The 13,802-nt window shown below is 38.8% G+C and overlaps 1 protein-coding gene across 5 annotated transcripts in view; it reads right to left on the reverse strand.

The window, feature by feature from the left end:
* LOC311605446 (uncharacterized protein) overlaps positions 1–13,802 on the reverse strand; it is a 354,125-nt gene that overhangs the window by 266,597 nt on the left and 73,726 nt on the right. Inside the window, exon 1 of one of the 5 annotated variants that reach the window (XM_084795970.1) lies at positions 13,191–13,296. The exons of the other annotated variants lie outside the window; for them this stretch is intronic. Coding sequence (XP_084652096.1) covers positions 13,191–13,205 — 15 coding nt within the window. The 5' untranslated portion in view covers positions 13,206–13,296. Of the gene's footprint in view, positions 1–13,190; positions 13,297–13,802 lie in introns of those variants that run through there. 5 annotated transcript variants of the gene reach the window in all.

The raw sequence follows: 13,802 nt of genomic DNA on the forward strand, positions 1-13,802 counted from the left end.
TAAGGGCATTGAGAATTTCTTCAAGTGCTTCTAAGCCAATCAAGACTCCTCTGTGGAGAATCCGATTTAGCTCTGTGCCCCATTTTCGAAATTGGGTTATTTTGTTTGTTGGGATTTTTATGTATTTTTTACATCAGCTCTTTGTTTGATGTAGGATTGGTGAAAAAATTTTCCCAATCTGTAGGCAGTTGTTTTGTTCTATTAATGGTGTCTTTTGTCTTAGAGAAGCTTTTTAGTTACAAGAAGTCACATTAATTAATTGTTGATCTTGGATCCTGAGCTCTTGGTGTTCTGTTCAGGAACTTGTTCTTGTGACAATGAGTTCAAGGCTCTTCCCCACTTTCTCATCTAATAGATTTAGTGTATCTGGTGTTATGTTGAGATATTTAATTCACTTGTTTTGTGCAATATGATAAATATGGATCTATTTGCATTTTTCTATATGTAGACATCCACTTAGACCAGCACCATTTGTTGAAGGTGCTGTATTTTTTCTATTGTATGATTTTGACTCCTTTGTCAAAACTCAATGGTTCCTAGGTGTGTGGGTTGGTTTCTCTGCCTTTGATTTGATTCTGTTGACCAACCAGCCTATATCTATGCCAGTACCATGCAGTTTTTATTACTATTGCTCTGCAGCATAGGTTTAAGACAGGGATGGAGATACCTCCAGAAGCTCTTTTAGTGTATAGGATGGTTTTAGCTTTTCTGGTTTTGTTGTTGTTGTTGTTGTTGTTGTTGTTGTTGTTGTTTTGGTTTGGTTTGGTTTGGCTTGTTTTTTTTTTTTTCCTTTTCTGTATGAGGTTTAGAATTGCTCTTTCAAGATCTGTAAGAATTATGTTGGTAGTTTTATGGGGGTTGCACATTGAATCTGTATATTGCTTTTGGTAAGATGGCAATTTTTACTATGTTGATCCTATCAGTCCATGAGGATGGGATATTTTTCCATCTTCTGATATCATCTTCAGTTTCTTTCTTTATAGACTTGAGGTTCTTGTCCCACAGATCTTTGACTTGCTTTGTTAAAGTTACACCAAGATATTTTATTCTATTATTTGTGGCTATTGTGAGGGTGTAGTTTTCCTTATTTCTTTCTAAGTCCATTTATTGTTTGTATATACTACAACTAATTGTTTAAACTAATGTTGTATTCAGTCATTTTGCTGAAGGTGTTTTTCAGGTGTAGGAGTTCTCTGGTAGAATTTTTTGGGTCACTTATGTATACTATCTTATTATCTGTGAATAGAGACACTTTGACTTCTTCCCTTCCAATTTTTATCCACTTGATCTCCACTATTTCCCTAGCTGGAAATTCAAATACTATATTGAAGAGATATAGGGAGAATGGGAAGCCTTGTCTTGTTCTGATTTTAGTGGAATTGCTTTGAGTTGCTCTCCATTTAAATTGATGTTGACTATCAGCTAGCTGTATATAGCCTTTATTATGTTTAGGAATGGGCCTTGGATCCCTGATCTATCCAAGACTTTAAACATGAAGGGGTGTTGGATTTTGTCCAAGCTTTTTCAGCATCTAATGAAATTATCATGTGTTTTATTTGTCTATATTATACATTATATTGATGAATTTTCATATGTTGAGCCATCTCTATATTCCTGCTATGAAGCCTACTTGAACATGGTGGATAAGGTTCTTGGATTAAGCTTGCAAGTATTTTATTGAGTATTCTTTTTTGTTTTTGTTTTTGTTTGTTTGTTTGGCTTTTGTTTTTTATGGGTATTTTTGTGGGGAGACTTTTGATGACTGCTTTAATTTCTTTGTGTATAAAAGGAAATTTTCACCTGTTAGCCTGATCTTGACTTCACTTTGGCAAGTGAAATCTATCAGGAAAAATATCTATTTCCTTTAGAGCTTCTAATTCTGTGGAACACTGGCTTTTGAAGTAAGACCTAATGATTTTTTTTCACAGTATCTGTTGTTATGTCTCCTTTTTCATTTCTGATTTTATTAATTTCATTATGCTCCCTCTGCCTTTTAGTTAGTTTGGATAAGATTTTGTGTATCTTGCTTATTTTCTCAAAGAACTAGCTTTTGTTTTCATTGATTTTTTTCTCTTTTTCTGTTTCTAATGGATTGATTTCACCCTTGTTTTTTATTATGTCCTGTCATCTACTCCTCTTTGATATGTTTGCCTCTTTTTGTTTTAGAGCTTTTAGGCATGCTGTTAAGTTGCTAGCATAGGATCTTTACGAAGGAATCTTGTTTTCTCCCTCTATGATGATTAATAGTTTTACTGTGGTCTCTTAGAGTCTGTAAGATACCTGCCTAGGGCATTCCAACTTTTAGAGTGTCTGATGACATGTCAGGCTTTATATGTGACTTGGACTTTTTCACCTTCTGCTTTTAATATTCTTTGTTTTGTAAATTTAGTGTTTTGATTATTATGTGACAGGATAATTTTCTTTTCTGATCCAATCTATTTGGTGCTCTGTAAGCTTCTTGTATGTTTATAGGCATCTCTTTTTGTAGGTTGGGGAAGGTTTTTTCTATGATTTTGTTGGAAATATTTTATGGGTCTTGGGTCTTAGAGTCTTCTTCTTCTTCTTCTTCTTCTTCTTCTTCTTCTTCTTCTTCTTCTATTCCTTTTATTCTTAGGTTTGATATTTTCATAGTGTCCCAGATTTCTTATTTTGTGTCAGGAAATTTTTTGTTGTTATTGTGATTATTGTTTTATTTGTTTGTTTGTTTGTTTGTTTGTTCAAGACAGGGTTTCTCTATATTATCTTGGCTGTCCTGAAGTCAATTTGTAGACCAGGCTGGCTGTGAACTCATGGTGATCAGCTAGCCTCTGCCTCAGAAGTGCTGGAACCAAAGGCATGAGGCATGATGCCAAATTGTCAAGGACTTTTTAGATTTAACAATTTCTTTGACTGATATATTGATTTCTTCAGCTGTATCTTCTACACCTGAGATTCTGTCTCCCATCTCTTGTGTTCTGTGGCTGGTGCTTGTGTCTGTAGCTCCTGTTCTCTTCCCTCGATTTTCCATTTCCAGGATTGCCTCAGTTGTGTTTTCTTTATATTTCAACTTCCATTTTTGTCTTGTACAGCTTAATTCATTTCCTCCTCCCATTTGATTGTATTTTCCTATAATTGTTCAAGGGATATATTCAATTCCTTCATCTGTTTGATTGTATTTTCCTGTATTTCTTTGAGGGATCTATCATTTTTTTTTATAATCTCAGATTTAAGATCATTTTCTTGTACTTCAAGTGTGATAGTATCTCCAGGGTTTGCTGTGTTAGGATATCTGGTGTCTGTTGTGTCATATGGCCCTGGGTTTTGTTGATTGTGTTCTTATGCTGACCTCTAGCTATGTGATTGTCTCTGGTATTAGCAGGCCTGCTGGTCCCTGATGGTCATGCAGTTCTGGAGTAGGCAGGGAGGGTTCTAAACTAAATGTTGCCCAGGCTCCACAGAGGCCTCCTTGGGATGGCAGCCAGATGATGTCGTTTAGAGCCTGAGTACAGCTCACCTCTGCTGGCCACTCTCCTGTCTGTGTCCCAGATGGGTACCTTAGATCAGGCAGCTCACAATCGGGCTCTGGTGTTATGGAATCAGCCTTGCTGCTTACAAGTACTGCCATTATGCATTTGGATTCAGGCATACAGCTGCTTGCTACCCAAGCTGGCACTGCCATCCTGGCACTCAGATTTGGCTGGGCTCTGCCATCTTGGACAGAGGATCCTGTACAATCATACTGTCCAGTCGGTCTCCACACAGGGACCAGTAAAACCATATATTTGGGTTGGGACGCTGACCCCTGTAGCCAGCCACTGTCCTCGGGGAAACAGGAGGAATCCGAGGTCTGGTTGTTGGAGCAGAACGCCCCAGGCAGGCACGACTAGCCCTGAGCTATGTGGCTAGACCCGGGAGACAGCCTTGGCAGCGCTGAACTGTGCTTCATCAGCATCTGGGATGTCCCCTCCCATCCAGGACGTTGGTGTTTTAGAGTCAGCCACTGGTTATTCGCCAATAACCACAGTCTCCAATCTTCTGCTACTAAGATAAAGTATACCCTGGCTGTGCCATCTTGGAAGAACTTCCTTCAGTATTTTAAAGATTTCCTGAATACTTTTCACTGGCATCAATTCCACCTGCTCGGTGCCATTCCTACCTCACTTATTCTGCCTCCAGTGTAACCTTATCTTTTGAATTCCTAAATTTTAAGTTCCTCTAAAGGGTTCATGTTGTGTGCTTTAAGTATGAGTTCTCCCAAAGTCTTGTGCTTTCTCACCAACTTTAATTTTTTTTCCAGGTATTATTTCTTCAAATATTTAGACTCTTTAGCAGTTCCAGTTTCATGAATTTAAATATGTTCTTTCATGTATCGTTTCGGGTACTTTGCTTTTTCTTGTTGTAAAGGTTAGAATCTCCTATTAATAAAGTCCAATATGCTTCTTATCACAAAATGGACTTTTTCCCTTCTCGAGGTTTTGTGATAGTATTTTACATCTTTCATAGATTCAATTAATGGTTTCAATCCATGTATTCAATTAGTAAGCTATTGCACATATGGAATGAAGCCTTAATAACCTTTGAAATATCATCATCTAGAGAACTTATTTTTCATGACATTTTAGGGTCTGCTTATATTGAATTTTCCATTCACTGCATGCCATATTTTTCTATGTTTTTGCATGTGTGGTAATTCTTAGTGGATACAGACATTGTGAATTTTACTGTTATTGAGTTTTAAAAATATAGATATAGATGTAGTACATAGATAAACTGATGCTAGAAATCCAAGTTTCCTATATTCTTCAAGTTCTTGTGTTATTATTAAATCATAAATTTATTGTAAATAAGAAGAGATGATGTATTAATATATTACATGTACCAAACATTTATCTTACATTGAAAATTATAGTAAACGTGAAGATTTACACAGGCATGGCTGCAACAACATTTCTATGGCTTTCTACTTTCTCTATATTCTTGGATGTCCCTGTCTATTTTTAAATAATTTTAACAGTTGTTATATATTTTAGAATAGTGTATCTCATCATAAACAAAATCATGGATTAAACTTAATGATTACGCATCCAAAAGAATATCTTCTTACAATAAAAAGAAATATATATATATTACTTTACATAAAATTGTTGGATATAAACATATTTCATTTCTATGTATTCTCCTTTGTAAGTGGTGAAAAATCTGATGTTCTTTATTTGATACTATTAGTTGAAACCTGTAGTGCTTAGTGTTTTTAACTTGAAAGAATACAGAACCATTCAGGAATGAGCTTCTCCACATACATGAGATGAAAATTATCTTGAACCAACAATTATGCATCAAACATGCCTTCATCACACTTTGCTTCTTGACTGCAAATGCAATGTGATCAGCTCTCCTGTTCCTAGGACTTCAAGACCAAAATAGACAGGAACTTGGAACTTTAAGCTAAACAAAGCATTTCTCCCTCATGTTACTTTGTCCGGAGTATTTTAGCAGAGAAACAACAAAAAGAAATTAATACAAAATTAGTATTGTTTTCACAGGGCTTGAGTTTATAGGCAAGACTGAAGTAGCCTTTCATTTAGTACAAATTCACATTTGCCTATAGTAATACCGTCGTGATGCCTCAACTTGAAATCTCATCAGTCACAAGGTTTTTCATTTTGGTAAGACATCTTCTCAGTCTTGGTCAGTTATGTAAACATTTTGATGTTTATTTTGTTTTGTTTTGTTTCCTTAATCTTTATTTTTTCCTGTGTATGACTTCTGCTTATCTGACAAACTGAGCAGGTTCAATAGGTCTTCAAAGCCTGCTCTGACTTCCATCCCATCCCACACCCCTTCCTGCTGCGTGTGTGTATGTGGGGATAGACTTCCTTTAACAAATACTTATTTTCAATGACTGAAGACAATATTTAGTGTATCTTCCAGGAACTAAATTGTTTACAGGAATAAGGTATGTTTTACTTCTTATTGTCTCCTCTAAATAAAAAGAAATTTCCTTGGATTCTGGGTCAAATATTCAACATCTTCAACTTTTCTGCCCTAACTCCTTCTCACTGTCTCTCAAGCAGCAACTCTGTTTGTACAATTTGTTATGGTCTCTGTATAATTAACCTAAACTCATAAACACTTTCTGACTCTATCCCTCACTTCCTCTAAACAAACTCCTCACCTTCCAGAGCTTTGTGTCCTCTGCTTTTAGCATCTTTGCTATTCTGGAACTTTTTCTTCTGGTACTTCTCCACAAGTCTGCCTTCTCATGTGGGGACGAGGTCATTCTCCAGAATTTGTATTTAGCCATCTTTCTTCCTCCCCTTACAGGGTTTTCCTGTTTATACAGCTCTTGGTGTTCCAAATGAAAATACTATACACTTGCTATAGTCAATGCCATAATTTATTTTCTCACAGCTTCCACACATGGAAGTCTAAGATTAAGGGTGAGACATGGCTGAGTTCTTATAAGACCTTGGTTCCCAGCTGAAAACTGGTCTCACCTCTGTGTAGAGATGCCTTTCCTATGTTGAACATGCATCACGGCTATAGACCTCCCTTGTAAGGACTCTAGGTCTCCTGCCTTGGGATGCTATCCTTTATATCATTAGCCTTAATTAACATGTCAAAGACATGGCTTCCAAAAGTGTTGAGGCTAGGGCTTCCACATACGTACTTGACATGAACACAGCTCCATCCTGAATACCACTGCCCTTCAACTTTTCCCCTCACTTCAACTGATGACTGCTACCAAGTCAAAATCCGCCCTCAATTATACACGGTGTCTTCTGAGCCCAAGTGCATATGCCCACATCTTTGTAGCTCTTGCACTTTACTAACTGGGCTTTCTCACTGGCTGTTGGAATTTTCGCTAATTATTTTCTGTCTCAAAATACTAATAGCTATTCACAGAGCATTTAGTCACTATCTGCAGGGCTTAACCCATTACTGATTACTTAGAAGAACCTGCAAAAGGTAGAGAAGGACAAATAGTGAAATGAGTATAAGAGGTGGGCTAGATAATAAAAATGCAAGGATAAGCACATTTGTGGATCATCTGTGTAAAAGTATTCAAAAGGCAACTCTTCTCTTTGGAATCTTTGAATTTTTGTTTCAGCATTCAGGTAGGGCTCAAGGCAGAGGACAGATATAAATGCCATCCTGATTTGATTATTACACACTGCATACATGAATTGAATTATCATACTATGCCCTATAATTATAAACAGAATCTTAGATAAAAAAATAAAATATCACACCTTGATATCAAAAAGAAAATAGGAGGGCTGAGAGAACATAAGTCCTGAGAATTATGGGAGCCGATGAAGCAAAGAAAGAGGAATAAAGAAAGCAGAGAGAAATGTTTTATATATATATATATATATATGTGTGTGTGTGTGTGTGTGTGTGTGTGTGTGTGTGTGTGTGTGTCTACATGTATGTATGTATGTATTCTTGGTATTAGTGCATTAAACTTAGAGAAAATAACATGTATATAATATGAATATGTATGTATAAATATACATACAGATAGATGTATATATAAAAATATATATGTGTACCCTGCTTTCATAAAGAGAGAGAGAGAGAGATGGAGGGAATGGTGAAGGGAAGGAAGAAGGGACAGAGAAAGAAAGGAATTATCACCGAGAATAATAGAAAAGGCTGGTAGAAAAAAACAAGACCTGACAGAAGTAATATGAGAGAGGTGGGAAGAAAACCAGAGAATGTGGCATCAGGTAAGAACAGAAAAAAATTCCAAAGATGAAAAAATAATAATGTAAGTATTAATAATATTAGTAAATAAAATGATTTTATACCTCAAAAGAAGTCAGATAATAAGGTCAGAATATATAGGGTAAGACCTTGCAGACAAACAACTACAAAGGCAACAAATTTCTGGCAGCCATAAAAAAAGTTACAGTGTAGTAATTCATGGACTCAATCATGTTCCCAATCTCATGGACTGTAAACACTGAGCCCTGCACATGGTGATGAAGATACAGCCAGAGGGAATCAGCATATGTCTCTTCATGAAGTGTAATGCACTAAGTCCACGGCATAAATTTAGCTTTTGTACAAGATAAAAATCTAGGCCCTTACTTATTAATTCCAGGGAGGTATATATTTTGCCTGTCTGAACCCTCCAGTCACAAGTTATTGATTCTACAAAATAATGTAAAAGTGTTATAATCAGTTACACCTGTACATATAAGAAGGACACTAAAGTCTTAAATAATCAGCCCATTTTTGTAAAGATCAAGGACATAGTGAATCAGAAAAGTTCACGATGATAACAATTAAAATAAGGCTATATTTAAAATATAGGATCTTCAAAATACAGTAAGGTTCAAAACTAGAATGTATAAGTGAAAACAGCAAAGGACACATGAGTGAATATTGAGCCCCACACACACACTTCCATCCCTTTGAAAACAGGAAAAGGAACAGTATCCACCAGATGTTACAGCAATAGATCGAATTCACACAGCTTTCCTTCTTTATGACAAAATACCTGAGTTAAATCAACTCAAGGTTTATTTTCAAAGGTAGTGTCAAGATTTCAGGCTATGGCTCCTTGTCCCCATCTCTGCAGGCCTCTCACAGGCAGAACATCATGGTGGGTCAAAGCTACTAACATCGTGAAAGCCAGGAGGCAGGCAGTGGGGCGGCTCGGAGACAAGAGATAACTACTAAGGATACAGCTCAAATACCTCTAACTAGATACCATTCCCTTCAACTAGGGTTTGTCACTTACAAGCCTCACCACTCCCAAATAGCCATCAAGCGATGGTCCCTAACATTCATGACACCTGAACTCTATGACACAACCATTTACCTGCATCACTGCTGCACTTGAACCAGCCCTTTAGCACATAACCCTTTGTAGGACAAGTCAGATCCAAACTGTCTTCTCCTAACCACACCACCTGTCTATCCACTGACTGACCTGGTTACTCTGGTTAAGGTAACATACAATGTCAAAGAATCCCACAGCTGCCCCCAGCTTCTTCTCTGCTTGTATCTAGTGTTTGTAATGTTTATCCTGATCTAATGCTAACACACCAGGCATGTTCACATACCAACACCCTCCCAAACTCCACGGTCCTAGTTGGTGACTTCTTGAACCTTTCTTTCCAACTCATTTCTTAGTAATACAGTATATATTTTACTTGGCTTTATAAAACAAAGTGTATCTTTCTGCCTTATTTCTGCGTATTTTAGTTTTTGGAATAACGAAAACTTTCTTTGGAGATGGCAAACCACAGTGTTTATTTATGGAATCCCATCTGGTACCAAGCTACTTGCCAATAGAAAGGTGACAAACATATTTATTTGCCAGTTTTAATTCAATATATTTTTATGATATCTTTACTAGCCATCAGACAAAAAAAGTTTTCATTTACCTTGTTTTGAAATTAAAAACTTCTAAATAGACTCCTCAAGCTTCCATAAAATTTATATTCTATAACTATTTAGAATTATACAAAGTATAATAATTATAAAGAACAAAACTTATATTAAATAAAATGAGACCTGGTAATACAGGCCCATAATCCCAGTTTCATGGGAGGCTGAGGCAGGAGGAACCCTAGTTCTAAGTTTCCCCAACTTTTAGGGTAAATCCAACACTAGCCTTGGCCACGCAGCGTATGAGACCATACCTCACAATAGAAGAAAAAATCAAAATTGAGGGTACAACCCACTGGTTAAACACTGATCTATTAAGCACTGATCTATTAAGGCCTTAGGTTTAATATTCAGTATCACAAAAAATAAAAAAGAAAGAAAATTAAAAATACAGAAAAAGAAGTCAACAATCTGTTGTACTTTTGTCAAATGTAAGTATTTGCTGGGAAAACTGCAGCATTATTGGGTGTCGTGGCATGTGCCTGTAGTTTCAGTACTTGTAAGGTTGAGCAGAACGGCTGCTGTAAACCCACTGCCACATTGTAAGTCAAGGCAGTAGAGAGCCTATCAAGGAAAAGAAACGAGAAAGGAGATTGTTCTAATGTACCTGTTCTGGAATGCCTGTTACTATGCTTTCATTCACTACCTTTCTTCATTCCTTCGTGCTTATCTCTAAGACCTTGCCTCTAAGTTTTTCCTGGTTTTCAACCCATGATCAAATAACATAAAAGAAAACTAAAAATTGGGAAAAAATACTTGCCTGCTTTACTGGTATTTTACATATATTTGTACATAGAGTGTCCACTTAGATTATTTTCTCCTTTCTTTTAATGTGAAGGCTAGAGACAGAATCTTCCATTCTTAAAAAAGGCCATTGATAGTGCACAGTACCACAGAATCAACATGACCCTCCCAGGAAACAGAGTCAATATCGCTTTTCCTAAGGAAAGTCAGAAGGACAGATATAAGTTTGTTTAGAGTGGAAATGGGGAAACAAAAGACTAAAATTGTTCATAAGAGATGTCTTAGCAACAGCATCGAGACCTGAGGATCCTCCTCAGTCCTCTGAAAGGAATCTTTTTCAGAATAACTTACTATAAATAAAGCTGGTCCAAATTTAAGAATTGGCTGCAAGAGAATAACTAATAATATCTCAGAAAGCGGTTCTGTAAGCTCTTTGTTACAGTCTGAGAGCCCAGGGGGAAAATGCCATGGGAGCCTGTGATTGGGGTCCCCATCCATGGGCGAAGTACCGCTTCTCCATGTAGAGCCAAGATAGTTCATGGAATCGTAACAATGGGAAAAGCCAAAATTCATTTTCCCTAATCTGAGAAGGGCAACAGTCCTTAGCCAGCAACTAGACATCAGCAAAATCAGCAAGACCGATGGCAGGACTCACAGGAGCAGAAGCAAGAGCAGCTGAAACAACATCCCACCCACAGTAGATGCAAACAAAAATAATGAGCAAAGAAGGCAGCTCCAGAGCACAAGAGCTGCCTTTGGGTCCTCCAAGGTAGGAATTCCTTCAACAGGATATTTTCAGAAGTGGGACTTAGAGCCAGAAAGACAACTTTTCTTAGCTGAGCATTCGTAAGGATCACAACAGCCTGGGCACACTGAGTGCCAAGTAAAATTATTGGTATGTGCTGAACTCCCCACTAATAAGGACTCACAGTTATGCATGCAGGATAGAATACTAAACTCATATGCATTGACTTTTGTGACAGAATGTTTAAGAAACTTGTCCATGTTTACAGAGCTAATACATGACAGAGTGAACATCAAATCCAATCAGTCCGACCACAAAAGCCCTAACTCTCAGCCACTTTATTGCCACGGGTGGGTTTGCAAAGCTTAGGGCTGGACAGGTAGATTTGTCATGGACTTGAAATCAATTACAAAACCAGAAAAAAAATCAAGATACAAAACCAGAAGAAAATGAAGACACAAAATGGAAGATGGCAGATAAGAGGAAGGAGGAAAGAGCTGGAACACCCGCCATTGCCTGTCCGACCTAGGGAGTCACATGATACTGAACAGAAGAGGAGGATTCAGGCTGGTGTCTCTGGGTCTCACTGACAAGCCAGAACTGCTTACTGTTGATACAGCACAAAGAGAGGGGGACGGTGCAGAGAAAGGAGACAGTACTATTTATACCTCTGTCTCTGTAGAGGACTCTGAATGTGGACCCTGGCTTGACAGAGAGGGGATTTCGGTGCATATTAGAATTCCTGTCTTTATTTATTCCTGAGACAGAAACTCAGAGAAGAGCAACAAGAACAAATGCTTCTCTGGCAAATGCTCTCCAGGGTCTGTTAATATCCAGGGATGTGGCTGTGGGCTTCTCCTGGACTGTCAATGTCTCACTTGTGCTCAGAGCACACTGTACATGGATTTCATGTTGGAGAATTACAATACTCTATTCTTTGTACTACGGAGAATCCAGACAGAAGACTGGTTTCACAATGAATCAGTGGGAAACACGAGATACGTGCCCACTATGATGAGCACTGCTCACAGATCAGACGTAACAGATTCCCTGAATGCAAGAAGTTCCCTTGTATTGGACCATCACTCTTCAGTGACAGGCTCTTGAGAATGTCCAGAGGGTCAGAAAAAAGGAGATAGAAATGATGGGCTCAGGAGATCTTGCAAAATCAATCTTTTATGCGAAGAAAGGGGATCATTATGTCACCCATGCTGGCCTGTAACCTGATATGGATGCCAGGCTGGCTCCCAACTCACATGGATATGCCTGTTTCTGCATCCGTGTGCTGTGAAGAAGAAAACATCTTTAGATAGAGCGATCTACAGAGCAAGTAGGCAGAAGACACACAGAGGCCTGCCTACTGCCGTGCAACACAAAGCAGCATCAGAGGAGGAAGACACAGAAAGACATGTCCACTGCCATGCCACAGGGCACCGTCAGAGGAAGTCACTCGAAGGCCTGCCTGCCACTGTGAGGCATGAGTAAGCTATAGACACACAGAGGTAATGCCTGCCACCATGCTAAACAGCCAAACAGCAGGGTATAGATACTGAGGTGTCTGCTTGCAAACATGCAACCATGGCATAGGTAGAGGAGGTCACCTGGAGGCCTGGCAGCCTTGAGGCCCACCTGCAGGGGGAGCCACTACAATGTGCAAATACGTGCTGGACAAATGGGAATGAAAGTGCAGAACAGTTTGAATGTTATCAAGAGAGATGGAACTGGAGATGCAAGGGTGCACTTGAGGCCATGGAGAAGTCCCAACATGTCTTGTCCCTGAGGATCATATCTAGGGTCCTAGACATGAAGCAGAAGAGGTAGAGGTAGAGGTAGATGTCTCATATTACCACTAGAGACCATGGGGACATACCTGATATGAGCAACTACCTGAGACTACGTAGATGTTCAAGGGTTATGTAGACCTGGCTCTGCCACTCACTGCTGAAGTGGTCTGGAGGGCTGGCTCCACTTCTCGCCTGTGGCAGCACTCAGGAGAGCGAGCCCTGTGCCTCAACCTGGCTGCATAGTAGAGCTGGCCCTCGTGGGCGGGGGGGGGGGGGGGCGGTGAGCCACCTTGAGGGCATGAATGTAGTAGAGCTGATCCTGCCAATGGAAGATAGCCGCTTGGAAGAGGAAAAGAAGGTGGCTTTACATCATTAAAGCCCATGGCAGAGAAGGCAGAGCATGAGAAGTGGACCAGTCCTAACCCTGGAGCATCTCAATAGGCAAGTCCCTTTAATCAACAGCCCCTAAAAGGTGCCACTGGCTGATTCCTCAGGTGTGACTTTCAATATTCACATTACGATGACTGACATACCCAAGTCTTGATCATGAAGTAGTCTCTGGTAGCATGTGATAAGCTCCCGGTCCATACTGACACATGTGATGTGCATGTGAGTGATGCAGCTCTCCTTTTAGGTTGGCCACTCCGTGGGAACAAAGGTAGTTATCCTGAACAAAATAGGCACTCTTTCTACAAGCTGTTTGTGATCTAATTGTTTGTTTGTTTGTTTTTATGGCCATTTCTCCCCCTGTTCTAAAAGTTATGTTGGCAACACAACAGAGCTAAACACAACAGGAGTTCAAAGTCACCTTTGGATGGCTATGACGCATGAGATCCTAAGATCCTAATATCACAACCAAGAGAGAGTCTTTTACCAGGACTGACTAACATGGACCTTATTCTCACCAAAATCATGAAGAATGCCTCTGGCATTGGTCACCATGAGATACATGGTGGCATATATATATATATATATATAAAACCAGGGTAAGAACTTCAACATGTGTATATGTGAAGAACATGTGATTGTCCCCCAAAAGAAACCCTGTGATGAGAGATCAGGTAATATAATTATCATGCTTCCGATGAGTCAGGTGTAGAGATCCTGTGAGAGGGATCTCTGTCAAAATAAAAGAGATCATTCTT

The sequence above is a fragment of the Acomys minous genome (genome assembly GCF_964271855.1).
Source record: "Acomys minous genome assembly, chromosome: 9".
Lineage (NCBI taxonomy): Eukaryota > Metazoa > Chordata > Mammalia > Rodentia > Muridae > Acomys > Acomys minous.